The sequence below is a fragment of the Brachyistius frenatus genome, unplaced genomic scaffold (assembly GCF_029030835.1).
Source record: "Brachyistius frenatus isolate BFR_SWC_R1_liver_20210118 unplaced genomic scaffold, ASM2903083v1 Contig_37, whole genome shotgun sequence".
In the NCBI taxonomy this organism is placed as follows: domain Eukaryota; kingdom Metazoa; phylum Chordata; class Actinopteri; family Embiotocidae; genus Brachyistius; species Brachyistius frenatus.
This window is the reverse complement of record NW_027210636.1, coordinates 2,576,755-2,601,930: the sequence shown is the minus strand read 5'-3', so window position 1 is coordinate 2,601,930 and position 25,176 is coordinate 2,576,755. Positions and strand designations below refer to the sequence as shown.

General features: G+C 43.3%; 3 protein-coding genes across 6 annotated transcripts in view; 2 read left to right on the top strand and 1 right to left on the bottom strand.

The window, feature by feature from the left end:
* LOC138622685 (zinc finger protein 703-like) overlaps positions 1–25,176 on the bottom strand; it is a 282,664-nt gene that overhangs the window by 137,150 nt on the left and 120,338 nt on the right. The window lies entirely within an intron of this gene.
* add2 (adducin 2 (beta)) lies at positions 433–17,602 on the top strand. Of its 4 annotated transcripts, none has more exons than XM_069701643.1 (15): positions 433–828; positions 5,683–5,881; positions 6,105–6,246; positions 7,197–7,348; positions 7,817–7,897; positions 8,992–9,141; positions 9,231–9,374; positions 9,574–9,672; positions 10,166–10,342; positions 11,424–11,672; positions 13,051–13,167; positions 13,276–13,362; positions 13,472–13,598; positions 14,374–14,460; positions 16,131–17,602. In XM_069701643.1, the coding sequence occupies exons 2-15, from the start codon at positions 5,735–5,737 to the stop codon at positions 16,385–16,387; spliced, it is 2,016 nt and encodes a 671-aa protein (XP_069557744.1). In that variant the 5' UTR covers positions 433–828; positions 5,683–5,734; the 3' UTR covers positions 16,388–17,602. The 4 variants fall into 4 exon arrangements, with proteins under 4 accessions (XP_069557744.1, XP_069557747.1, XP_069557748.1 ...); XM_069701645.1 differs by lacking the exon at positions 433–828 and adding an exon at positions 1,674–4,401; XM_069701646.1 differs by lacking the exon at positions 14,374–14,460.
* snrnp27 (small nuclear ribonucleoprotein 27 (U4/U6.U5)) lies at positions 19,439–24,571 on the top strand. Its single transcript, XM_069701658.1, has 6 exons — positions 19,439–19,604; positions 21,494–21,620; positions 22,092–22,192; positions 22,298–22,377; positions 23,782–23,846; positions 24,250–24,571. Exons 1-6 carry the CDS (start codon positions 19,568–19,570, stop codon positions 24,302–24,304), a joined length of 465 nt encoding a protein of 154 aa, XP_069557759.1. The 5' UTR covers positions 19,439–19,567; the 3' UTR covers positions 24,305–24,571.

Here is a 25,176-nt window from a genome sequence, read left to right as displayed (position 1 = left end):
AAGTGAAAAGAAGTTAATACAACTCCTTCAGCAAAAACATATTCTTCATATATTAATAAAAATGTTCTATATCATGATCTTAAAAAATAAATAAATAAATAGAAATATTCAACTGTAAATTTATACAATATAAAGACAGTCTGGGAAAAAAAAAAAACTTGAAATGATCTGCAAAGAAGAGAGGGGTTAAAAAGCAAACTTCAACTAGGTGCATTAATTGTAGTCACTGATGCATTAACGTGTGTTCCAGCTGATGTAGTTGGCACAGATAGCAAACTACTAGAATCTTACTATATGCAAGTAAAACTCTTTAATTGGACGTGTATCCAGTATTTATGTGATTTAAACATGTCAAATATTCAGCATCCGCCACATCGTGCTGCTCAGGCTCTTCTCTGTTCCAACAGAAGGTGGCGCTGGTTCTCGTGTGAAATATGTTTTTGCTTGACGAGAAATGGGGCCTGAACACCCGAGACAACGTTTGAAGGAGAACAACCCATCAGGGCTGTTTGGCTTTTTCCAAACACAATGACCAAGTGCACCGCCGCTGTAGTCATCTGACCAGGGGGTGGAGGCGGAGGGGGTGGGGGGTTTGGGTGTCAGACCGCGGACAGGCGTGGCAGTGGGCTGGTCCAGGAGCACCGAGCGAATTAAAAAAAAAAACCCACCAGGGTCTATTGACTTTGATATCAGCTGAGGCCCCGAAAACAGTCTGACAAAGGAAACGACCTGCTGTAACTCCACCACATCTGCCTGCTCGGAGGACGGCGGCGGGCTGCGGGTGTGCCGCACCCACACACCGAGACGCGGACCCGAGGATGCACTGAGGTGAGTACGCCGCTCGTTTATGTGTGCGTTTATGTTTCGGCTGTAGCCGCCAAGCGAAAAGGCAAACCGTGGCGGAGAGGACTGGGCGTAGTGCGGGGTCCTCCCTGTCGCGTGCATGAGCGGAGTGTGTGCGCACATTTGCCGCTGATGTCCGAGCCCCGTCCCCCCGCTCTCGTGTTTAACCGTGTTTTTGTTTGTCGTTTCGGTGCGTCCCGGATGGACGCGAATAAAAACCTGCAAAAAAATAAATAAAAAAAGAATAAATAAAAAATATGAACACTTGCAACGGTGCTCACGCGCACAGCGGCTCGTTTACAAGGCGCGTGCTTCCAGCTCTTATTTGTGCTCTGTGGATAAGAGGCCCCGACGTGTGCGCGGTCCCTCGTGTGTATTGTGTGGAGTGAGACCGTTCAGTCTGTGATGGCAGCGCCTCTCCGCTGCTCCAGTCACACGGTGTCTCGATGCCAGTGGCCGCTTTTCGTTGTTTTTCCACGGGCTGCTTCTCTCACCGCTCCGGACGCTGCGGAGTCATTACGCGGGCACGCGGGACGATCATTCAGTGATTTGTTGGCGACTGTGAGGGTTTTTGAATTGTGTCTCCGTGCAGTCGCCGCTGGCTTCTGCGTTGTTGCATTTTTTTTTTTTTTAATTATTATTATTTTTAGGGAGGCCATTCGCAGATCGTCCGCTCCGCTGCTGGTGTTGGTGCTGATGCTGCAGCGCGTGCGAGTGTTGCTAGGCAGCCGCGCAGAGCGCGCGGGGTCGCCGGCGGGTGGAGGAGCGGATGATGCTGAAAAATCATAACGTGCTCTGACATTGAAATGCGGGACCGGATCAATAGGCCCCGCGCTCTTCCTCCCCCGTGCACGTGACACATGATCTTCACTGGAAGTGGGCTTTTTGCAGCTTCTTATGTTTTATTTTTTATTTTTTTAATTTTTGCTGCCGCACGACGGCAGGGATTGTCCTCGGGGTGTAAATCTCCGCTTCGTAGTGCAGTAGGCTAGTAGTGTTAGTGGAAGGATGCTAAAATGACACAGCTGTAAAAAAAAACAAAAAAAAACTGGACATTGCGGAAGGCCTTGTTTCATACAAATAATAGGATTTATTGGATATTTCGTTGTTAAATTTAAACACTTCAACATCAAGTTTGAAAAGAAAACACCAGATATTAAGTGGCAAATGAACACACGGTAATAATTTGAGGCAATATATGGAACAATCTGACCTCGGGACACCGTTAAAGGTTTGTTAATTAGGTTTACCTGAGACATTTGAAGTTAGTGGAGTCTACATCAGCAACTACATATACTGTAGTTAGAAATAAAAAAATTTAAAAAAAATAAACACTCCTTTGACTTAACTCCACCACTTTCCTCTACGCTCTTAGCTGCTTTTTCATTGGCTCCGTTGTTTTTTTTATATTATTTATTCATATTTAGCACAGTTTTATCGAAGTGGAAGCCAAATTTCCCGTTAAGAGACTGCAGAGACTGAAATGTCCTGCAGGGAGTCAACTAAATTATACCTCTGCACCGATCACGCATTAATGCATTTTCATGTGGTGTAGGCTGCGTTTCTGCGAGGCACTCTTCTATCAAACGTTTCAAGATAATGAGTCGATTTTAATGAGAGTCGATTATAGCTAAATTGCCTCTATAAGTTATATAAACATGTCGTTTCGTTTAATAGGCTCACCTAAGTCGCATTGTGCGTCGTCAGGCAGGAATGTTCGATTTAAAAGGCTAGTTTCTCATTCCTTCTCTTACAAATTAATATGAAATATAAACAATTTATCTACAGCAGATTAGAAAAGAATCGTTTACCAAAAAAACGTAAAGGCAAAGTCTGACTTTTTACTTTCAAAAACTCGCTGCAACTCGTCAAAAGAATCAACACAGTTTTTCAGCTTTACCTCCTATTCGAAAAAGTGTTTAGCTGATGTGCTGATTGGTTTAGAGGTGGTTGGGATTCACTCACAGCCATTATGACATAAACCAAAGTGGAGCCCCCCCTCCCAAAAAAAAAAAATCAATCCAGAGCTGCTTAGGTAATTATACCCTTATCTGCCTCTGTGCTGCTGGATGTCGATGCTCAGACAGAGAGAGCGAAAAACCACTGCAAGCGAGTAGATTAACAGCAGTCAATACGCACATGCAGATGTTAACGTGATGCGCTAAAAGCTCCATTTCTTTAAACAAAAACAAAAAAATAGCGGTTGAGTTCACCTGTTTTGGAATCAGATCTCAACAGATTTCAGATTTGCTGGTTTATTCTGATGAAGGCGCTCAGTTAAAGAAGGATAATAGTGTTTGTCTGTTGGGATTTCACTTGTTTGTTTTCGAAGAAAGAATCCGGCTGCATGAGAGGAGGGAAGAGTCAGTAGGTCATCTCCGCCACCTCCTGAGCTTTTGTGGAAACAGATGTAAGGTGATGGTGCAGCATGGTCAGCCATCACGGAGAGGAGGAGGAGGAGGAGGACGAGGAGGAGGAGGAGGTGGCTAGTGACGGCGGGCAGCCAGAGCTCCCTGTCTACCTCTTCACAGTCATTAGGACCCTCCCTGGAGAGGGAGGCTATCTATCTGCTGCCTGTCAGCAGCTGGGCCCCCTCTGCCCCAGAGAGAGAGAGAGAGTCATACACACTATAAACCATCCTCTATTGTGAGAGGGAGCGAGAGAGAGCTGCTGCTTTGAATCGCCGGCTTTTATAGACTCAGAATAAAAGACGCCCGTCTGAGTACATTTGAATGTTGAATGCAGAAAGGTTAAAACCATTAAAAAAAAAAAGCTGTAGGTTTGATATTAAGTTAAACCTTCTGGGAGCAGTCAGGTTCACGTGAAGCATAATGCATCATTTGTGTGTGCATGTTCAGAGGGGTTTAATGCTCTGATGTTTTTCCGACAGCTGATGTAACGTCCCAGCGTCTCTGAGCCTGATGTTGTCGGATTCAAACTGCGCAGTTTGTTTTCGGAAAAGAAAAAAAAGAAAGAAAAAATCCATTAAAAGGTTTTAGTCATCTGCCGGAGTTTCGCATTTTGCACCGCAGTTGAGAATTAGTAAAACACACGGATGTGATGCCATGTTTTTTTTTTTTGTTTTTTTTTTTTTGGGGGGGAGGGGGAGGAGGATTTGCATGTCGGCTAAAGATGCACGAGTAGTTGTGTTACTGTGATGCAACTAATCAAGTAGGTAAATAAGTCAGTTAGTGAGATGTAGCAGAGGAAGGAGGGAGGGTGTGGTGTGTTTGGGACCTTATCTGCTCCCCGCAGCAGTGTGTGTGTGTGTGTGTGTGTGTGTGTGTGTGTGTGTGTGTGTGTGTGTGTCAGCTGAGTGTGTTTCAGTCGGGGAGTGGCCATCTCTTTTCTGAACGTCCTTACGGTAACTCTTTACTCGTTCTCCAATTACCGAGCCGTATCACTGGCGGACTTCCTGTCCGCGGCTCTGACTGCCGCCGTGTGCACGCGAGCTCTTATAGCTTAATGCTGCATTTTGTACAGCTCTGCACTTCCTCCACCATCCGGGACACCAACCCTCCCCTCCCCACCGATGAATACGGCATCCTTAATGCGAGGGTAGGGTTTTTCATCTTAATGCTCCACTTTGAAAATGCAAAAAAAAAAGAAAAAAAGAGTCAAACATGTTTATTTTTGTACTTGCAGACAAGTTTTTTTTTCTTTTTTTTTTTTTTTTTACTTCAATGCAAGATACTAAGATATTTAGAGTTTGACTGAATTGTACACGAGTGAGCCTTTTAATTGAATGAACATTGCTGTTTAATATTTCATCATGTTGGCTGGATCTCTTCAGAGTTTTTGATTCCCTCCGGGCTGCTTTTCACCATCCGATCCTTCACCAGACCTCTGAACTCTTGAAAGTGAAGGTTAAGGAGGATTAAGACATATTATTTTCACATTTGCACATGCACTTATGTTTCTTCAGATAAGCCGTGACGGAAATGTTCATGTTAATCTGAGAAGGATTATGGCTGCTGTTTTAGGCTAATATAATTAGAATAAGGTTGGTTTTTTTTGTGTTTTTTTGTGTTGTTTGTGTTCTAAATTGTTGATGACCTTCTTTAATCTTTAATTGAAATCTTCTCCACCTCTACTGGACCGTGCTTTTATTTTATTGGGTGTAAACAGGAAGTGGTAGATAGTAACATATTTTCAAAATACAAACTGTGTCCTGAAAAAAAAAACTCCAATGACGGAGCAACAATCAGACTCTTCATGTCTCAAGTCTTTTCCATAAAAAAGGACCAGTCTATTTGTCATGAATGGTTATAATTGTCCAGTGTGTGATTTATATTACTATTTTCTTATTTATGATGTGTCCCCGTGCACTTGTTATATACTCGGGTTTTTAGCTGGACTTGAACCTGTCAAATGATTTATCATATTTCCTGCCACATTAAGAAAAAAAACGCTTAATTGCACATGGATGACTCAAGTTTAAGGATCCAATCTGGATAAGTGCTGGCTTCAGGTTAACTGAATTACATTGTGGCTGGAAGTGAAAGTGTTGCAGATGTCTGAAGGATTAAATTGTGCAAGCGCCGTGCTGCCCTTTGTCTCTCAAAAAACGGTGAAATTGGAAAACTCTGGCTGCTCTGTGGTCTGCAGCTGGAACCATTTCAAATGAAGCTGTACTTTAATTAAAACATGCAACAGTTTAAAGCATTATTATTTATCATGTATTTTATTACGAACTGTTGTATTTCCTCTTGTTGTCATACGCGCACCAGCCCGTCACACTTTTACATTCACTGCATTAGAATATTTTATGTTATTTGGTCGTGCAAATACCCACTTATGACGTTATCGGCTGTACTTTTTTTTTTTTTTTCTGGACAGTTGTCCCCCACCCACGCCTGGTTGTAAGACATCCACTGCAAAACAGTAGAAGATGAGCAAGTCTCCCACCCCGATGGGCACCCCGGTGCAGCGTAGCCCCAGCGATGGGGTTCCCGAGAGCCTCCCGTCCCCTCAGCACTCCACCCCCGGCTCCGGACCGCCGCACAAGAAACGCATCTCCAGTCTCCTTCAGAGTCCGGTGAGCTCGCTGTTTGTCTCGTGTTTTTTTTGTTGTTGTTGTTTTTCTTGTCTCTCTCTCGCTTCTCCAGATGCGATTCATCTCCTCACATTAAATCTGTTCAGGAGACTGATAATTGTTATGAAACTGAAAAAGATTTGTCATGTGGGATCTGCGCGTACATGTATGTGTGTGTGTGTGTGTGTGATAATATATTAATATCTGTGTGTGTGTGTGCGCGCAGTCCTTCAGAGAGGAGCTGGATGTGCTGATCCAGGAACAGATGAAGAAGGGCGGCAGCTCGTCCAACCTGTGGGCGCTGAGACAGCTGGCCGACTACATGGCGTCGCATGGCTCTCCAACCGCCCTGCCGGTCTCCCCTTCCAGTACGTGTTTGACTAAAAAACTTTAATAATTTGAACACACTTTAAAAAAAAAAAAAAGCCATCATTACATTATAACCTTTGCTGTGTTCCAAATGTTGTACTCGTGTACTGACACTCACTATTTAGAGTGTATAAGTCAAGTACAGAAACAAAAACATCTTGGCTACGTAGAGGAAAGAGGGCGGGGCCACCGACCGTAAAGGATTTTCAAATTAAAGCTGCAGCTGTTCCTGAACACAAAAGTGTTTATTTTTCATTTTGGAAACGCAGCTCTGGTTCACCTCATCCACATAATAAGAAATGTGCATCCCTTTTTTTTTTTTTTTTAGATTCTACATAAAACTTAAATTAGCTCGCGCGTTGATAAACTTTTTAACCTGAACAGCTGCAACACTGGAAGCAGCAGTAGATGTGGACTGACAGTGGGAGGTGTTTGTCTATTGTTTGTTTGCATATTTTCTATTTAGAGAACTTTTCCCTTTAACTTGAAATGTTTTGTTACTTCAATTCGCCACCGATTAGTTGTGTGAACTTAAAAAAGCTTTGTTTTCTCAACGTTGCCTTTTTTTTTACAGTGTAAGTGAAAAATGTTAATAATTACATTTACAAAGAGAAAACATATTTGTGCCATTGGGACTTCTTTTTTTTTATTGTTTCATTAGAGTTAAACTAAAGTATCATTGAGCAGTGTGTGTGACTTCTTATTTAGAGACATGTCATACAAATAAATTCAGATTTTAATTGGACAAAACGTACACTAACAGCAAACAGGAAGAAAACGTCCACATTATTAAGATAAAAAAGGAGATGGCACAAACCAGATGTGTCATTTTCCTAATGTTCAATATCACCCACTCTCCTCCATCATCTTCACTGCTCTCTGTCTGGTTCTCCCTCCTCCTCCCCCCCTCCCGCCCCCCCCTCATCCTCCTCCTCTTCCCGCCGCGCAGACATGATGATGGTGACGCCCATCAACGACCTGCACGGCTGGGAGCCCGGCAGCATGGTGAAGGGCGAGAGGTTGATGCGCTGCAAGCTGGCCAGCACCCACCGCCTGTTCGACCTGTACGGCTGGGCTCAGATCAGCCGCACCTGCCTCACAGTTAGTTTTCAATACCTCCTCACTTTAACTTCCACGTTTCCTTTTGCCGAGACAAATCGATGTAAGTCCACGGTTGTGTTCAATTGGATGACGATTGGTGAGTTTCCCTCTGCGTTAAACTGCGTAACTCAAACAGGCTTATTAACTTAAGAATTGACTACTAGTGAGTCATGCATTGGTTTGACAGCAGTATTAATGCATTGTGAGGGTTAAATCCAAATATGAATGGTGGGAGAAAAAAAAAGCCATTTATAATATAATTTCACAATGATTACCTTCAAGACAAATGAAGGACAGGGGACACACAAACAGTAGATAGACGGGAAAAGCCCGTTATCTGTGGTTAGATGATAGAAATCTGCGTTTTCTGTGCTTCGTTTTCTTCTTCTGTGCTAACGGAAAGATAGCAGGTTAGGATAGCAAGGTTTTTCACACAGCAGCAAAACGTTTTGTCCTTTCGCCCAACAGCTGCGTGTGAGTAAAGAGCAGGAACACTTCCTGGTGCTTCCAGACGGCCTGGCCTACAGCGAGGTGACTGGATCCAGCCTGGTGAGTCAGGATTTGTGCTGCACACAATGTTCTTGGCACCAGTGTTATTGAAAGAAAAAAGAAAAAAAAGAAACACATTTTAATTACAATATTGCTTTGAGAATTACTCAATACTCGCCTGGCTCCGCCCACCCAGGGATCACAGTTTCTGGTGTTCGTTGTGATTACAGTCTAGAAACCCTGTGTGCATGAAAGGTTTGCCCAACCACTCTGTAGGGTGGATCAATCAGCTACCAGTGGGGGACGGGGACTAAGTGAGATCGTTTATTTCTAGATGTAGTTCCAACAGTAGCGGCGGTGGTAGAGCCAGATGAAGCGATACTAACAGTTGTAGCAATCTCATGGCGTCCAATCGAGTCTATTAAAACAAATTCCACAGTTTGTCTAGAATAAAAGATCCTGTTATCTTTGTATTTCCAGTCTACAATTGGTTGGGTAACCTCGTAGTCTCACGAGAGTATAAATGTTTTGTTCCTTTTTTAAAGAAAGTTAGCAAATATCATATGCACTTCCACTGAGGGGCCACTTGGGGCTGGCTCCAATTTTCAAAAAGGAGGCAACTTCTCTCATGAAATACAAAGCCAGTAAATTTTTTTCCACAAATAATTGTGGTATCATTAGATAAATCCACTGCTTCTAATCAGTTCTCTGGTGGTTCTTCTGTGAATAATTGCATCATTAATGAGATATTAGACCTCAACGACAGGTATGTTTGGACGGGTGTCTGGTTTGATTGACATGCCTGGTTTTGGTATAGTGGGCGGGGCATAGTGTCACATCCACCCCTCACTCCACCCCCCCCCCCTCCCAGCTCATCTAAATAGTCCCACATGGTTTGGATGAAGGCCGCCTACATCATCGTAACACTCTTCAACAAGTTTTAACTTGAAACGTGCTACAAAAGAATTGAAAAGTGTTCAGTCAGCTAAACAAACTTCTATAACTCACGCTATTAGAATATCTCCGGTGTAAGCAGGTTACATAATTACGGCTTTGCTAACTAAACACCAAATATTTTTCATCAAACTGTGGATATATTTTATGTAAGCGCCGGTGCTCCTGAATGTGAAATCTCTCTGGTGATGGTTTCACAGGTGAAGGTGAACATCCTGGGCGAAGTGGTGGAGAAGGGCAGCACCAACCTGAGAGTGGACCCCGAGAAGTTCAGCCTGCACTCGGCCATCTACTCGGCCCGGCCGGACGTTCGCTGTCTGCTGCACCTCCACACGCCGGCTACGGCTGCGGTGAGTCGGGGGGGCGGCGTTAGCTCGCAAAGCGTTAGCGTGTTTCATGAATCTCTGCTGCCACAACTGACAGCTTCCACCGTCTGCAGGTTTCAGCCATGAAGAGCGGCCTGATGCCGCTGTCCCACGAGGCCCTGCTGGTCGGTGACGTGGCCTATTACGACTACAACGGAGCCACGGAGGAGGAGGAGGACAGGGTGGAGCTGCAGAAGAGCTTAGGACCCACCTGTAAGGTCAGTGAGACCGCAAGAGACGAGCCACAGATCGCGGTTTGATTCGGCGGCTGCTGCTGCTGCTGCTGCGTCTCCCTCGTGGGTTTGAGCTTTAACAATGAATGCAAGAGAAGTCCTAATGTCATGTGACCTTTTACTGGGTGAAGCATTGAAGCCGGTTTAATTCTCCTTGCGATGTTGATTTTATTCTTCGTCCCAGGTTCTGGTGCTGAGGAATCACGGCATCGTGGCTCTGGGGGAGTCTATGGAGGAGGCCTTCTACACCATCTTCCACATCCAGGCAGCCTGCCAGATCCAGGTAGTGCGCACACACACACACACACACACACACAAACACGCACACGCACACTATATTGACACACAGCTGACATATTGGAGTGCTTCCGTCGCGGGTGGGTGTGAGTGGGAAAGTGAACTAGCATGTGTAGGTACATTTTACACCTGTGCAGATGCCCTTCTCTCGGTACCCTTTCACTGTAATTCAGCCAGCAGCTCTGCACTGCAGTATAATACACTTTCAGGACAGTCGCATACCACAGAGACACTGCAGTAATCCCTGCAGCAGCAGCAGCAGCCTGTAGGGATGCAGATATGACTGTGAGGTCGTGGATCAAACACTGTCTGACTTACAGTGAATATGGGAAAGACGCTTTTGTGCGAAGTGTCGCGCTTGTATGAAAAAATGTGTGCGAAGCGGAAAGCATCAAATAAACTTAATGGCCTTTCTTTTAATTAAAAAAAAAACTGCTGTTGGTTGGATTTTATGTTTTTGTTTTTTGTTTTTTTGCCAGGTGTCAGCGTTGTGTTGCTCCGGCGGAGAACAGAACCTGATCCTGCTGGACCGGACCACCCACAAACCCAACCCGGCCGGGACCGTCGGCTGGGCGGGCTCCACCTTTGGGCCTCTGCATAAGACCCGCGTCGGGGAGCATGAGTTCGAAGCCCTCATGAGAACTTTGGATAACCTGGTAGGCAACTGTTTCCAGAAACTTGCGTACAACGGCGGTTTAGATTCTGTTTAAAGGGATATTCCACCATTTTTTTTTCACACATGGAGTTCAGTTTGTCTTCCATCTTTGGCATTGACCCACACATGGAGCTACCAGTGAGGATATCTCAACCTCTGCTGCTCTGATTTTAAACATTTTAAACATGTCTTCTGCAACTCTTCCAACTTCGTGGCAGCTCCTCAATAACATGCTTGATTTCCTCTTTTAAAATTGTCTGTTCGCACGCAATGTTTAAAAACTCATCTTCTTATCGAAAATATCCACTTATTACTATGGAGACCCGTTTTTATTGAACACGGGCATTTATCTGTAGATGCAAGTGTTGCATTCTTGTAATGTGGGAGTTGCTGTTCTAACTGCTGTAAATATCATTCAATGTTGGATATTATGTACAAGTTGATATATACAGAAGCCATAAAACAAAATCATCTAAATTAGTCTGTCTTTCAAGGTAATTAAATCCAGATAACGGATACAACCAAATCTGAAATCCCACAATAGTTAGTCAGTCAATCAGTTTGTTGGATGCTTAGTCGGTCTGTTAGTTGTTTGGTTAGTTGGCTGGTTAGTTGATCGGCCAGTTAGTCAGTTTGTTAGTTAGTTAGTTAGTTTGTTTAGCTTTATTTATTCACAAGAAGTCAGTTCATTCTCACAGATCAGCCACACAGTCGCACTAATAAAAACATTACTAGTTTTGACTTGGTACCAAAAACCAGTCTTTGTTTGCTCGTCCTGAACGTGGTGATCTTTCCCATGTTCATCCACTCTACATCGCTGCATAAGCACTTTACCAAACACAGCTGCATTTCCTGTAGCTGCTTCACAATAAAAGCATAAAAGCCTTCCTGTGGGTTGCTGATGGTAAACTTTCTGAAACTTGCTTAAGTGTTGTTTTCTCTTTCCTGCAAAGCTAGAGATATCAATTAAGTGCTCGTATTGATTATGATTCATCTTAACATGACACCAATGCAGCAAAAGCACTGGGAAAACAACACTACCTGCCCGCAGCCAGAAACACCTCCCCTCTGTTGTCTTTCAGGGCTACCGTACCGGCTACGCCTACCGCTTCCCCGTGCTGCTGGAGCGGACGCGGACGCGGAGGGAGGTGGAGGTGCCGGCGACCGTCACGGCCTTCCACCAGTTCGACGACGACGGAGTCCACCCGGCCCTGAGGCAGCACCCGTTCGCCCAGCGCCAGCAGCAGGAGAGGACCCGCTGGCTCAACACCCCCAACACCTACCAGAAGATCAGCCAGGAGCAGGCCAGCCCGGGACACCAGCGCAGCACCGTGAGGCTCCGGGGGGAAGGGGGTTGGGTGACGGGGATCAGCCGGGAGAATATGGAGTCCAGAAAACATGCATCTTCTCCACTAACTAACTCAAGCCAACGTGCTCTATAACCAAACGTCGCCCGCTGTGACCTCAATGATGCTGCATAGCTTAAACGGGAGGATTGGTAGATTTCAGTTTTAATGTGGAGGGATAAAAAAAAAATTAAATAAAAAAAGAGTTAAAAGCAGTGAAGAGTCGAGGGATCAGAACGCAGAGGTGAGATTAAAGTGAGCTGTGAGGAGGGGAAGAAGAAAAAAACCTTCAACCTTTTCAAGTGTGGAGCCTCATTTACAGATGATGTGAGGAGGAAGCGGACATGGTAACCGAATAATTACCTCACCACCTTCCAGGTATACGTCATATTTGATGTGCGTTCATAAAGGTTATTTCTTCATCCTCATTTATTTCCAGATATTATAGGAGGAGAGGCTAAAACAGAGGTGCAGCTGTGAGTCCTTTAAAGACAAAAAAACAATATGATCACGATGTCTCGCATCAGTGGGAGGAGCTTGGCCGCCCCTCTCTGTTTTCTCTCCTCCTCCCATCCCTCCCACCCAGGCTCTTCACTCTCTCTCACCTCTTCTCTGCATTGCAGGGGAAACCCACCATCTCTGCGATGACTACTGCAGTGCAGAGTCTGCCCCCTGGTGGCAAAACATACTCCCTGTCAATAAATCTCTCCATGGAAACACGTGCTGTTCCAAATAAGTACACAAACAAACAGCGCTCTTCCATGTTAGGACTCTTATTTTGACAGGGCAGTGTTGTTTTCAACACACTGCAGTTCTGCCCTGACCGGAAATAACCTCAGCATGTGAACACATCACCCGCCAAAATATCTGCAGCTTTAATTATTTGACCCAGAAATCAACGTGTTTTTGTGCCGCACTCAAAAGAAACACGTTTGTGTGGTGTTCAGGAACAGCTGCAGCTTCCTCGCCTTAATTTGAAAATTCTTTACGTCGGTGGCCCCGCCCCCTTTCCTCTACGCAGCCAAGATGGCGCCCGTTTAGGGTGGAAAGTGTTCCAGCGATTCACACTTGTTTGTTTTTTTGGAACATCTTGAATACATCATCCTGGTACTCGTAGTTCACTGCATGTTTCTGTACTGGACAGTGTGAACACACTCATACACTCAAAATAGTGAATGTTAGTACACAAGTACAACATTTGGAACACAGCAATACTTTTTTTTTTTTTTATTTTTTTTTTTTTAAGGAAGCAAGTAGCTTTTTTCTATTTTACTGTAAACTCATGTCTGACTTGGTTTGTAAGTGTCCACATTCCCAGCGGGCCCTGAGATGTGGTTTTAATGTTTGGTTTTCTTCCTCTTAGTGGCTGAAGACAGAAGAAATGACACAAGCTGGCAGCACATCCATCAAGATGGAGAACCCAAACCTGTTTGTGCCTCTCTTCACCAACCCTCAAGAAGTGATCGAGACACGAAACAAGGTGACGTTTTCCTTTTCCGACACTCGCAGTATCCGTTTTCCTTCCGTATAAAGTCACACGATTCAAAAATGTTTACAAAGACCTTTTTTCTTCTTCTTCTCTCCTCAGATCCGACAGCAGAATCGTCAGGACATGAAAACAGCGGGGCCGCAGTCTCAAGTCCTCGCCAGCGTCATAACGGAGGACGCTCCTCCGGTAAACGTCTCGTTTTCCCTCCTCTCGAGTCCTCCGTTCCATCTTCGGAGTTAAAAGCTGTGATTTTTTTTTTTTTTTGTTTTCGTGTGTGTTTCCGGTTGTCCATCAGTCTCCAGTCAGCCCCCCAGAAGTCCCACCCGAGCCAGAGCCTCCCAACCCCTTCAACCAGCTGACGGACCAGGAGCTGGACGAGTACCGCAAGGAGGTGCAGAGGAAGCAGGACGGAGGGACCAACGGTACCCTTCACTCAGCTCAACTTTTGTCAACGCTATTTATCCATACTTACAATATTAAGCTAACTGTTGGTGTAGAATTTCTACGTCTACACAGTATTCGGCCAAAAGTATACGGACACTTGAAGGACTCGGATAAATTATTAAATTGATGCTGAAAACAAAGAAAAAAAGGAGCTGAAGAAGAAAATACATTCGTTCCATTGCGTAATTTTTTAATTATTTGACCAACTCTTTGAATACTTATTGATTATGTTAATCTAGTTTTGTCACTTGTTTAGTAAACCATTACTGTCTTTCATAGTGTCATTGAGGTGTCTGTATATTTTTGGCAATACGGTGCAGTGAAGGCAGCTTAATTTACCAACACTCACTTTGTCTTTTAAAGCGTTTCACACTTTATTTCTAACCTTCTCAAAGGTGTTGTGTGTACCATTTTAAACACCAAAATATCCAATTTAAAGCTTCTCCCATTTTTTATAGTTACTTAACCATCTATCCTTTAATTTAATTTAACTATAAAATATAGTAGAGGCTAGTGGAGACCTTCAAATCTTCTCAACAGTTTTTTTTGTGGGTTTTTGATCATATTCGGAGTTATAATGCTGCACACAGCACCGTTAACCAATCGAGACTCCACCCGCGACCCCCGGTGTGAACTGGGTTCGCTCCTTTTCTTCACCTCACGTGTCTTAACTTTGCAGCCCAGCGGAGCCCTCACTGTCCCTCACTGTGTGTGTGTGTGTGTGTGTGTGTGTGTGTGCGCGCGCGCGAGTAGGGGAGGAGGTGGCAAATGACAAGGAGTCTCCCTCCGCTACCTCCCCCACAAAGGGCCCCCCCCCGCCCAGCCAAGCTCCTCTCCCAGGTGAGGCTCGGCAGGTCGTCGACCCGGCTGCCTTATTTCTTTTTGCGCGGCTCAGCGCTGCTCCCGCCCTCTCTCATGCTTTAAACGCTCACCGACGGCCGTGTTACTCCTCCTCACGCGCAGCAGGTGAAACACACACGTTCAGGTGTAGATTATTTTATTTTCGTTTTATATTTACAGAAAAAAATTGAGTGTGAAAGTCCATTCCGATATTTGGAAAATAGTAGTTATGGTCCACTTTCAAACATTTTCTGCAGCTTCAACAGCTGATGGCTTTTGCTCGTAATGAAGCTATTACACAGGAAGTCTCAGTGGTTGCGGGATGCGGTTAAAAGCACGGAAAAAGATGATAAGTGGACTTTAAGTTGATGTTTGATGGTCGGAATATAATATCAAGAGACAATTAAGAAATGGAGCTATTCGCCTCACACTTTAAAAAAAAATCTTTTATCATCAAAAATACAAAATGTGAACATTAAACATGTTTACTTAGGTTATTTACAAAGGAAATATTGAAACTTTTCAATATACGACACAAAAGGAAGCACAAAATCAGAACACAAAAAGGTGGTTCATAGAAAATTACCACAAACACAATCATATATTGGATAAATCCTGTTATAAAAGAAGAGCCAGCAAACATTCCCAAATTAAATATAATAAAACTCCCCAACAACAAAAAGAAAATTAGAACTGTTCAACCAAAAGGTGACCTGATATGAGAAAATCTAAAATAAGTCTTGTCCTTCAGAAATCTTAAAGGATCTATAATTTGATAAACAGATTTTGCTATCTATCCAAAAACGATGACAGCTGTCAGCAGTTATTTTTCTTTATTCGTTTAAAAAAAAAAAAAAAGATCAGAGGCTTAAAACACAAATGTAGTTATTTATTTTTTGGGGATCTCCATCTCTGAAGTTTCTGCCTCCACTTATTAAAAGAATTTCACTCGTGTTCATTTCAAATATTCAGCAGCATCTGTCGTTACGGACCGCGTCCTAGTTTCTCTGCGTAATCAACACGTCTCACTTTTAACGTTTAATATTTGAAGTATATCCTGCGAAGACGTGCGGTAGAAACGGCTGACGGCGTCTTCTGTACATCAGGAAGTCATCGAGGTGGTTTGAGTGTCCGTCGCGTGTCAGATAATCGGAGGAGCAACGCGGTCTGTCAGCTTTTGACGGTGTGTGTGTAAGGAAGACATTTTTGACTTCACGGGGTTCAAGTAAACAATAATAAAAGGTGCATTCAGCCGAGCCGGAAAATGGAGCCTTTATTAATGTTAGTCGTTAAGTCAAAATGTCCGCTGACTTCGTTATGGTTTGATTTTTTTTTTTTTTTTAATATTTGCCGCATTTCAGCCCTTTTCGTCATCTTTCTCCGTATCCACTGTCTCTTCTGTGTCCATCTGTCTGTCTGTCCTTTTCCGTGTCACTCCTCGCCGGTTCATAGAACAAACTTCTGCTGCTTTGGTCTTGTCTCCCTAGTAAGTACAGAAAACCTGTCTGACAAACCCACTTCTCATTGAGCGAGCATGTTGATCTGCAGCGACGCGTCTAGCATGAAGGCCTTTGCAGCTCCACCCAACTCCAGACGTTTTGTCCGATTGCTGAATATTCTTTTGCTTTTTTTTGTTTGTTTGTTTGTTTTTAAACGATTGCCCGGCGCAGAGGAGGCAAAGCCCGACTCCACGGCGGTCCAGAACGGAGGCGAGGTGGAGAAGCAGACGACGGAGGAGCTGGAGAAAGGCATGAAGGCCCTCTCCACCAACGACACCTCCCCCGCGCCCGCCGCCCCGCCGGCCAAACTGCCGGGCGGCACCCCCGAGGGCTCCCCCTCCAAGTCCCCGTCCAAGAAGAAGAAGAAGTTCAAGCCGCCGTCGTTCCTGAAAAAGAGCAAGAAGCAGAAGGAGAAGGCGGAGACCTGAGACGTTTCGAAACGCAACGCCGACCTCGGTGAAATACCGCCGTGAAAATTACTTCCCGGTGTGCGACCGGAGGAGCGGACGGAGTTCACCACATCGGATCCACTCGGAAAAAAAAAAAAAAAGAAGCCATTTCAGATCACAGACGCACCAAAAGACCCTCACGCACGACCCACTGATTTACAAGTATGTGGTTCATCTGAAGCAGGTTAAACAACACCGGTGATTATTTTCACATGCTATTTGACCCAGGTCGGATACAACCTTACATTTTGAAGCACTACTTCTTCTCTCTCACACACACACACACACACACACACACACACACACACACACACACACACACACACACACACACACACACACAGAGTCCCTGTGTCACACACGTCTTATTTTCACCTGCTGTGCTATCAGTCCATTACTTCACTTCACTGTACAGGCACTCAGACATGTTTCTTTTGTGACCCTGTGCCACTCAGAATTGGTTTCACACCTTGGTTTTTTTTTTCTCCGTTTACTTTTTTTTTTCTTTTTCCAATCAATAACTTAAAAAAAAAAAAAACATAGTGGGAGTTAAAGTCTCCATGAATTATTGCAGCCATTATCCATATATAGGCACTTATACACGTGTAGATTGACATTCTAGTACGTCGCATTGATGGTCATCGTAGGCATCTTTCTTAAGTCACGATTTCGGTTCTCATTTATCAGATAGATGTTGCAGGTGTTACTCTGTGAGCACAGGTGCAGTACGTGTAGAGGCATTACTGATAGCTACTGATTGTGCTCTTCTGAACGCTGTTTTTTTTGTGTAAAACTATCAGCCTGCTGACGTTATTTACAGCAGGGACGAACAAGGATAAAGAAAGCGGCGGTGGAAAATATACCGGCTCGCAACGAAAACAACAAGCCGCTACGAACACTATAACCTAAACCAAAAGGATGACGAATCTGTTGCTTGTCCACGCAGTCTGAAACCCAGTAGTAGAAGATACTGAAGGTACTAAACATTCCACTTTTTTCTCATTTTCTTTACAAACGTACGTGTGCAAAATACCTCTTAACAGTAATTATTTTTTGTTCGAAACCAGTAGCTGTTATCAAAATGCTGACGTGTGATGTTTGCTCATGGTTTTAAGTTATTTATGTATAAGTGAGTGTTGCAAGGTTACCATGTATCAGTCATTAAAGGTCAAGTTTGATTTTAAAATCAAACAATGTCTTTCTCTGCTTAGTTATCTCGCACTTCTTCTACTATTTTCCTCCCTTTATTTTCCTCTGCAATGCAGTTTTGACCAAATGTTTTTGGAGCTTTGTGGAGTGAAAAGGTTTCGGGATGTAAAAAAAAAAACTGTGATCGCAAAAGGGAACTTTACATTGTGGATGTAGAACAGTTTAATGACTACAAATAGAAGCTGAACTGGTACTCGGGAAAGTTGCTTACACCTACATAAACTGCTATTAATTTAACGAATACACTATATTTTGGCACTAAGACCTAAACTTAACATGAAGTCTGCCATTTTGACATTTTTGGCGATTGGCACATGTTGTACTTTAACGAACTCCTCCTACAGAATTTTTCAGACCGGCTTGAAATTTTGTCAGTACACCCTTAACACCTTTGGGATTAAAAGTCGTTAAAAGATTTTGTTTTCGTCGATCGGTGTGCCCGTGGCGTGCTGGCCATTTTGAGCGTCTCGCCATGAAACTATAATTGCTGTAAATCTTATGACCGACCTTCTCCAAACGTTACATGTATGATAACAGTCCGGACCTGAAGACATCTGTATGGTAAGATTCGCTCATAGTCATAGCGCCCCCTGCTGGAAACTGGAAATTAAACTTTTCATACTTTCACATGCTTCATCGAGCTGGTTTTGATCACATGAACCTAAATTCGGGTCAGAATAGCCTAAACATGTTGAAGATGATATATTAAGGAGTTTGTGCGACTTTTCGAAGGGCATTACCGTGGCGATGCGGCAAATTATGCTGTTTCGCCGTGACACAGGAAGGTGATGTTTAAGGTAAAAGGATGCTTGAAACCTCATGAAACATGGCAAATTCATCCGGCGCGGTGATTTAATCCGCGTTATTATTATTCTCTGTTCTCCAAACGTTTCAACTTCACTAAAAGTTAAATCACTATCAACAGTCCAAGGTTGGAATCTGAACCATTAATAGCAACCTTGGTGAAGTAGATTCTTTTACCTGTTGAGTTAACCAGACTGTTGGCTGGAAGCTCTGAGTGAACTCCGTGAAACACTTTCTCCTGCCGCAACCCGTTCTCCAGCGCCGAAGATAGTCCAGGGGTCGACGACACCGCCGCCGAGCTGGAAGCGACGTCGTGAAGACACGAGTTCGAGCCCTGCCCAGGTATCACACATGGTTCATGGAGGGTGAGTCCCTGTAAGGGCAAGTTCAAAGAGTGGTCACAATTTCAGGTCTGGTTCACGTTGTACGCTGTCAGACTGGCACCAAACTAAAGGTCAACAACAATACAAATATTTAATACAAAATGGAAATCACATTAATACATTTTAATGCTATAGTATGACTTTTTTTTTCATATTTCAGACGACAGTAGTGCGGTGGTTAGAGCAGTTCCTTGTGAGAAGTAACTGGGTTCGATCGCCACTTGAGGCATACATGTCAGTTCAGAAAAAGGTCATACTCCAAAAAGTGATCCCAAAAAAAACAAAAAAACATTTTTGTATATAGTATATAGTATAGCCAGGGCGATGTGGCTAGGTTTGATGTTTCGCGGTGACACAGGAAGACAAACCTCACGAAACTTTGCACGTGTCAGGCGCCAAGTTTCATGAGTTTTTGAAGATGTTAAAGCTGCCAAAAAAAAAAGGCAATTTTTGTTTTTTTTTGTTTTAAGAAGAATAAGGAACGAGATTGAGGAAAAAAACTGCAAGATTTAAATTTAAACTTTAAATTTGTATTGGTTTCGTATTACGACGCCGCACAAGACGACGACTCTCCTCCGGCTCGACAGAGGGCGCGCTTCTCCAGGAAGCTTACCGGAAGTGAGCGCGCAAAACACCGGAAAAGCTCGGCTCAGAATCAAACCGTCGACAAAACGACATCCAAATAAGCCGCAGCCTGCTCGTGTTTCTCACTAAAGTTCGGTTCATTTGTTTCCGAGCCACATTTATCTGATTCGTCAGGAAAATGGTTCGGAGCAGGAGTCGAACTCCTCCGAGACGAGGTGAGAAGAATTACCGAGTAGCATTAGCGTTTGTTGTTAACACTGCTCGCGGCTAAGTCGCTAACTGTTTTTGTTTTGCCTTTCTTACGCTAAAAGTGAATTTTAAATTACTCACTCTCATAATTATAACGCCTTTTAAATGAACCGTAAACTGTCGCAAAGTAAAGGCGACGTTAAACTGCTCCGTGTCGAGTTTAAGCGACGTAAACCATTTAAATAAGAATAGTCCATGTGTAACGGATGTGGAGCTATAAAAACGTAAATAAACCAAATAACAGGAGCTGGCACGTGGAAGCAGCTCTTAAAGTGACTGATGGATCAATATACTTTACATCACAATTACATAATAAATCATATATATTTATATATATAATAATAATAATAATAACACGTGATCTATGGTTGCTGCTGCTCTTGCACAGACTGAACTAAAAGGCTGCCACAAAAAGACCGGTGGTATAAATGTTTAAATATTATTTTATACGTTGTTGTTGTTTGTTTTTTTGTTGTTTTTTTTCCAAATGCATGAGTCTTATGTCGATTGCAGTCTGGAAGAAACGTTTCTTGTGGCTTTAGGAAGAGAGAGGATCCAGAAAGAGTTCATGAGTCTCCCGCAGAGACTTTAATGTCTGTGGAAGCATCAGATGGTGACGGAGGAGGGATTCAGCAGTGTGGAAGTGCACCATCATTGCCTTTGGCAGGCTGAGCTTCTTCCTCCATCTCCAATCCTCCTTTGTGCCATCTGATGATCCGTCTTTGTCTTCAGGGCCACAACCGTCTCCGCTGTCTCCAGAGCTCCCGAGTTCGTGTTTAGTTTTTTTTATTTTTCTTAGACGAGTGCCAATTGGGATTTTGCAGCCGTTGTACCAACAGCTTTTCACCAAGTGGGCAACGTAGACCGTCAGAAATTCCCCGTACTGTAACTTGTACCTGCGATTAACGCCGCTGAATTGTTTTTTGTTTTTTTTTCTTTCTACTCGGCTGCTCGTAATTATGGTTTAAACAATATGACCTTGCAAACGGCACGCAGAGATTTTAGAAAAATTAATTTTACACAAATAATGACATCAAATTAAGATGTGACTAATTTCTGAAGAGCTTAACCGCTTACACTCTGCGGTTGTACCAAGATACTAGCACACAATATGTAATGAAATATCATGCAGCTGTATCTGATTCAGTGAACCTTTGTACATCACTATTTGCCATTTGAGACGTCTGACATCGCGGACGATTGATGTTTCGTGATTAGAGTTAAATTAGCTAATTATGCTGAGATCGATGTCGACACATTTTAGTTTTCTCCGATTTTTTTTTTCCTCTTCAGTGTTTTGAATAGACGGAAACATTCTTGTCACATCTTTCTCAATCAAACATGTTGGTTTTTTTGAGAATCCTGGCTGAACTCACGAAGCACTAATTGTATTCCTGTCCTAATATGAAAGGTTTTTGAAGACACCTCGGTTGAAATCAGCTGCCGATCTTAACTACAAATACTTGCTTTTTTTTTTTTTTTTTTATATATATACTTATTTGCTTTAAGTCAAAAGGTGAAAGATTAGAGAAAAATATTTGTCATGTATACCTGATAAATGCCTCAGCAGTTAAAAAAAAAAAAAAAAGCATGTTTCTACACTATGAAAAAGTCATTTAGTGATACAAATTTAAACCTTTGTATTTAACACTAAAAGAAGACTCGCATAGTGCCGGGGACATTCATACAGACGCGTTGTATTCAAAAGGTGTTGCAGAAAAGTACAACAAAGTGCAGAAGAAAATTCACTTAAATCATCATTTTCAGAGAAAACGACTCCAGAATGAGGATCCCAGTAAATCTTGTACAATTTCCCCAAATGTCCAGTTAATGTCCCGGTCTCCTTCCCCCTCAGAGAGGAGACGCTCCCGCTCGACGTCACGGGAGCGCGAGCGAAGGCGACGGGAGAGGGAACGCTCTCGTTCTCGAGATCGCGACCGCCGCAGGAGTCGCTCGCGATCTCCCCACAGGAGGCGCTCCAGGTGAGTTTGTCCGTACAATGTTTCTGTCTGCTGCTGTATCTGTTGTTGTTGTTGTTGTTGTTTTTTTTTAAAGGACTTGCTTTTAGGAGAATAATGAGTGTAATATTAGAAGAAGAAAAAAATACGGATCTTTAGAAATCTCTGTTTTACACATCAGTTGCTATTTTAGAGGCGATCTCCCCCGTAGAAACGCAGGATAAACAAAGAAACTTGGGCCGTACTGGATATTAACGTGACGGGTTGCATTTTAAAACATGCAAAACAGTCGCCGGCCCGTCCAGATGGCGGCGATGTCATTGAGGAGCATTTTGTTTTCGATTGGTCACTGGTGCTTCTTTTGTCATTTTCTGAACAAGCACGTTCATCAAAACGGTTCAAACAAACCGTAAACAACACCAAGTACTTCAGCTGCAGACGCTCTCAGTAGTCGTGATAACCCGTCCTGCAGCCATCTCTGTTTTCCTTCTGCAGGTCTCCTCTGAGGCGTCATCGCTCCTCCTCCCTCTCTCCGACGAGACAAAAGGACAGCAAAGACTCCAAAGAAAAGACCGCAAAGCCCATTGAGATCTCGGGTACTGGATGAAACATTTATTTGTAAATGCACGTATGTTAAGTGGAAAATGTAACGTCTTCTAATTGAAATGGTCAAAGTCAATACAATCCTGTGTTTCTGACAGAGGAGGACATGGAGGGAAAAACAGAGGAGGAGATTGAGATGATGAAACTGATGGGATTTGGCAACTTCAACACCACCAAGGTGAGACGACGAGGGTGTCCTCTGTCGTGCAGCCACAAGGAGGCGCACTTTACAGCTAAACTGAAGGACAACATGCTGGATGATTGCACTCAAATCAGGGGGGGGGGGGTGCAGCTTGCTTTCACATGATGTCGTGCTCTCTATTCACATGTTTTTTCGTTTTTTTTTTTACTGTGATTGTTTGGTTGGTTTGTTGAAAGTCTTTATTTATGGACACTGTTTATGTATCTACGAGAGGCAATTAGAAAGTTCTGAGAACTGCAGGAAGCTGCAACCTTCATGAGTTAAATATTCACCGATAACCATCAGCTCCTGTGAGAAACATGTTTTTTTTTTTTTTTTTTTTTTTGCGTGCTTACGCAATTTAATGATGGACCTGAAACTTCAGCGAAGAGTACAAATCACATTTTGAGTCACATTTTGGGAGGCCGGGGGCAGAAAGAAGTCACAGGGACCTTAATTTGGCGAGAAGGGGGCGTACGGGAGATCTGATTGTGTTCTTCCAGTTGAGAAACTGACGCGCGAGATGTAAACTAGCGTCTTAGATAACCAATGTGCTATCACGCCACAGATCAGGTTGTTTGCGCCGAATAGTTTCCCTCAGACGCCTCGAAACGTCACGGTAGAACTCGTCGTTGACAGTCTGACTCCGGGGGACGAATTCGCGGTGCACGAACGTAGAAAAGAAAAAGAAAAAAACACCTCGTTGCTCCTGACGAAATTCACCTTCTGCCTCTCTTCGAAACACAAACGTCGCCCAAAACACCTCGACCAGCTCATCGCTTCAATCCCGTGGGCTTTCCGAAGCATTTCAAAGGTCCTCCGTTGAAGATTTCCCCGAGTTCGACAGAAAAATGCGACCTTTTCCGCTCACGGACACGGAGAAAACGCAAAATGCTCACAAAAGCATGTGTAACTCTGGTGTTAATGAAGGGATGTAACTTGAAATACTTACTCGTGAAGGTTATAGCTTCCTCCAGCTTCATGCCCATCGCTGTGCTGTTCTCTTGTTTGCACACAACAGGAGCCGTCGTTTACTAGACAACAACCACCGAATGAACTCAGCAACTTTCCCAAGATATTCATGATTTAAAAAAAAACAAAAAAACGTTTTTATTGAAGCACCTCATTATTGTGAAATGTATATTATATATTTTGTCTTTTGAAAACTACTATGTTTGTTGTAGCAGCATGTGTGCCACATATTTTCTCATTCTAATTCAGTCCTAGTTTTCAGATGTATGTTTATATGTTTATTTAATCGGGGGGGGAAAAAAATAAGGAGAGGAAAAGGGGCTTTTAAAGCCCCTTTAACATTTCCTTCGTTTGTAATTTGTCAATATTTATTTTGAAATGAAAAATGTATATATATATACGAGAGGCAATAACATTGTCTTTAAACAGGGGAGGAAAACCGATGGATCCGTAAACGCATTCGCCGTCAATACGACCATGAAGAGGAAGTACAGGTACGTAAACAAACAAATGTTTGGAGCGGCGTCGAGTTTGCTTGCGCCGGCGTCCACAGACGGTCTCGGGAGATGTTTCATAATTATTTTGCTACGTATTGATCTTTTTGAAAGTCATCGTTTGAGAGTTATTAGTCGTGTAGCCGAGTTCCAGAGTCAAACTTTTCAGTCGTCGTCGTCCCCCTCCACCCTCCCTCCACCCTCCCACCCCTACAGTGAGCGCTCACAGCATCAACCAGTGTCAAAGTAGCCAATCACCTCTGCAGGTGTTTCTATGCAGAGATCCCGGCACTCCCATTGGTGCTCGATGATGTAATCTGCAAGTGTTGCGAGGGAAACAGTGATGTAATGTTTTCTTCTATATTTATTTATTTTTATATATATATATATATTTTTTTTTTAGGCAGTACATGAACAGAAAAGGTGGATTCAACAGACCACTGGACTTCATCGCTTGAAGGTATCAACAACCTGTTTCCCCGAGAAGTTCCCTCCCTCTTACCGAAGCAGATGATATCGTGCTCTTTGCTGTTATATCTAACTCGTTCTGTGTGATGCGACGATTATGTATATATCTTTTCTTTTTTTCTTTTTTTTTTGTAAGTGGATGCATAAATGTAAATGATCGTACTCGCAGGACGTCAAAGCTGAGTACTGGTAGGAGACCGAGCTTTATGTTGTTGAGGTGGATGGTGGTTTATTTGAAATAAAGCATTTTAAAAACACTTGCGGTCCTCATTATGAAAAGAAATATATAGATTTAGACCATCTTTGCCTCTCTTTATGCCAGCAAGTGCATGAACACTTTCTAATTTATAGTATTAGACATATCAATTATAAATTGATGACTTATGACATTATTACTACAGCGGGCGCAGCTTTACGAGTGTAACTCTTCTGCAGTCAGAGATGTCACTCAGGTTTGTATTTTTGGGTATGTTTTTCTGATATTAATCACGTTATCCGGTTGGTGTTATCTACAAGTGGCGTCCTAAAGGGCGGTTTCCCATCCAGGATTAAAAACACTGGATTTATGGCAGGTTCGTGTAAGTCCAAGGTTTATCGTGCTCTTAAAATGAAGTTGTACGTCCGTCTCATTTTGAAACCTGTACTGCTATCCCTGTGTCGGACAGCAGTGCGCATGCGCATGCTTGGATATGTATTTATTTATTTATTTTTTCTGATAGGAGAAACAACAGGCCAGTAGCGAGAGAGCATGTGATTCTGACCAATCCTCGAAAAGGAAACAAGGCAAACAACATCACGGGAGCCAATCACAGCCATACACCACGAAACAGCATGGCAGAGGGGCATCGAGTGTCAAAAGCGG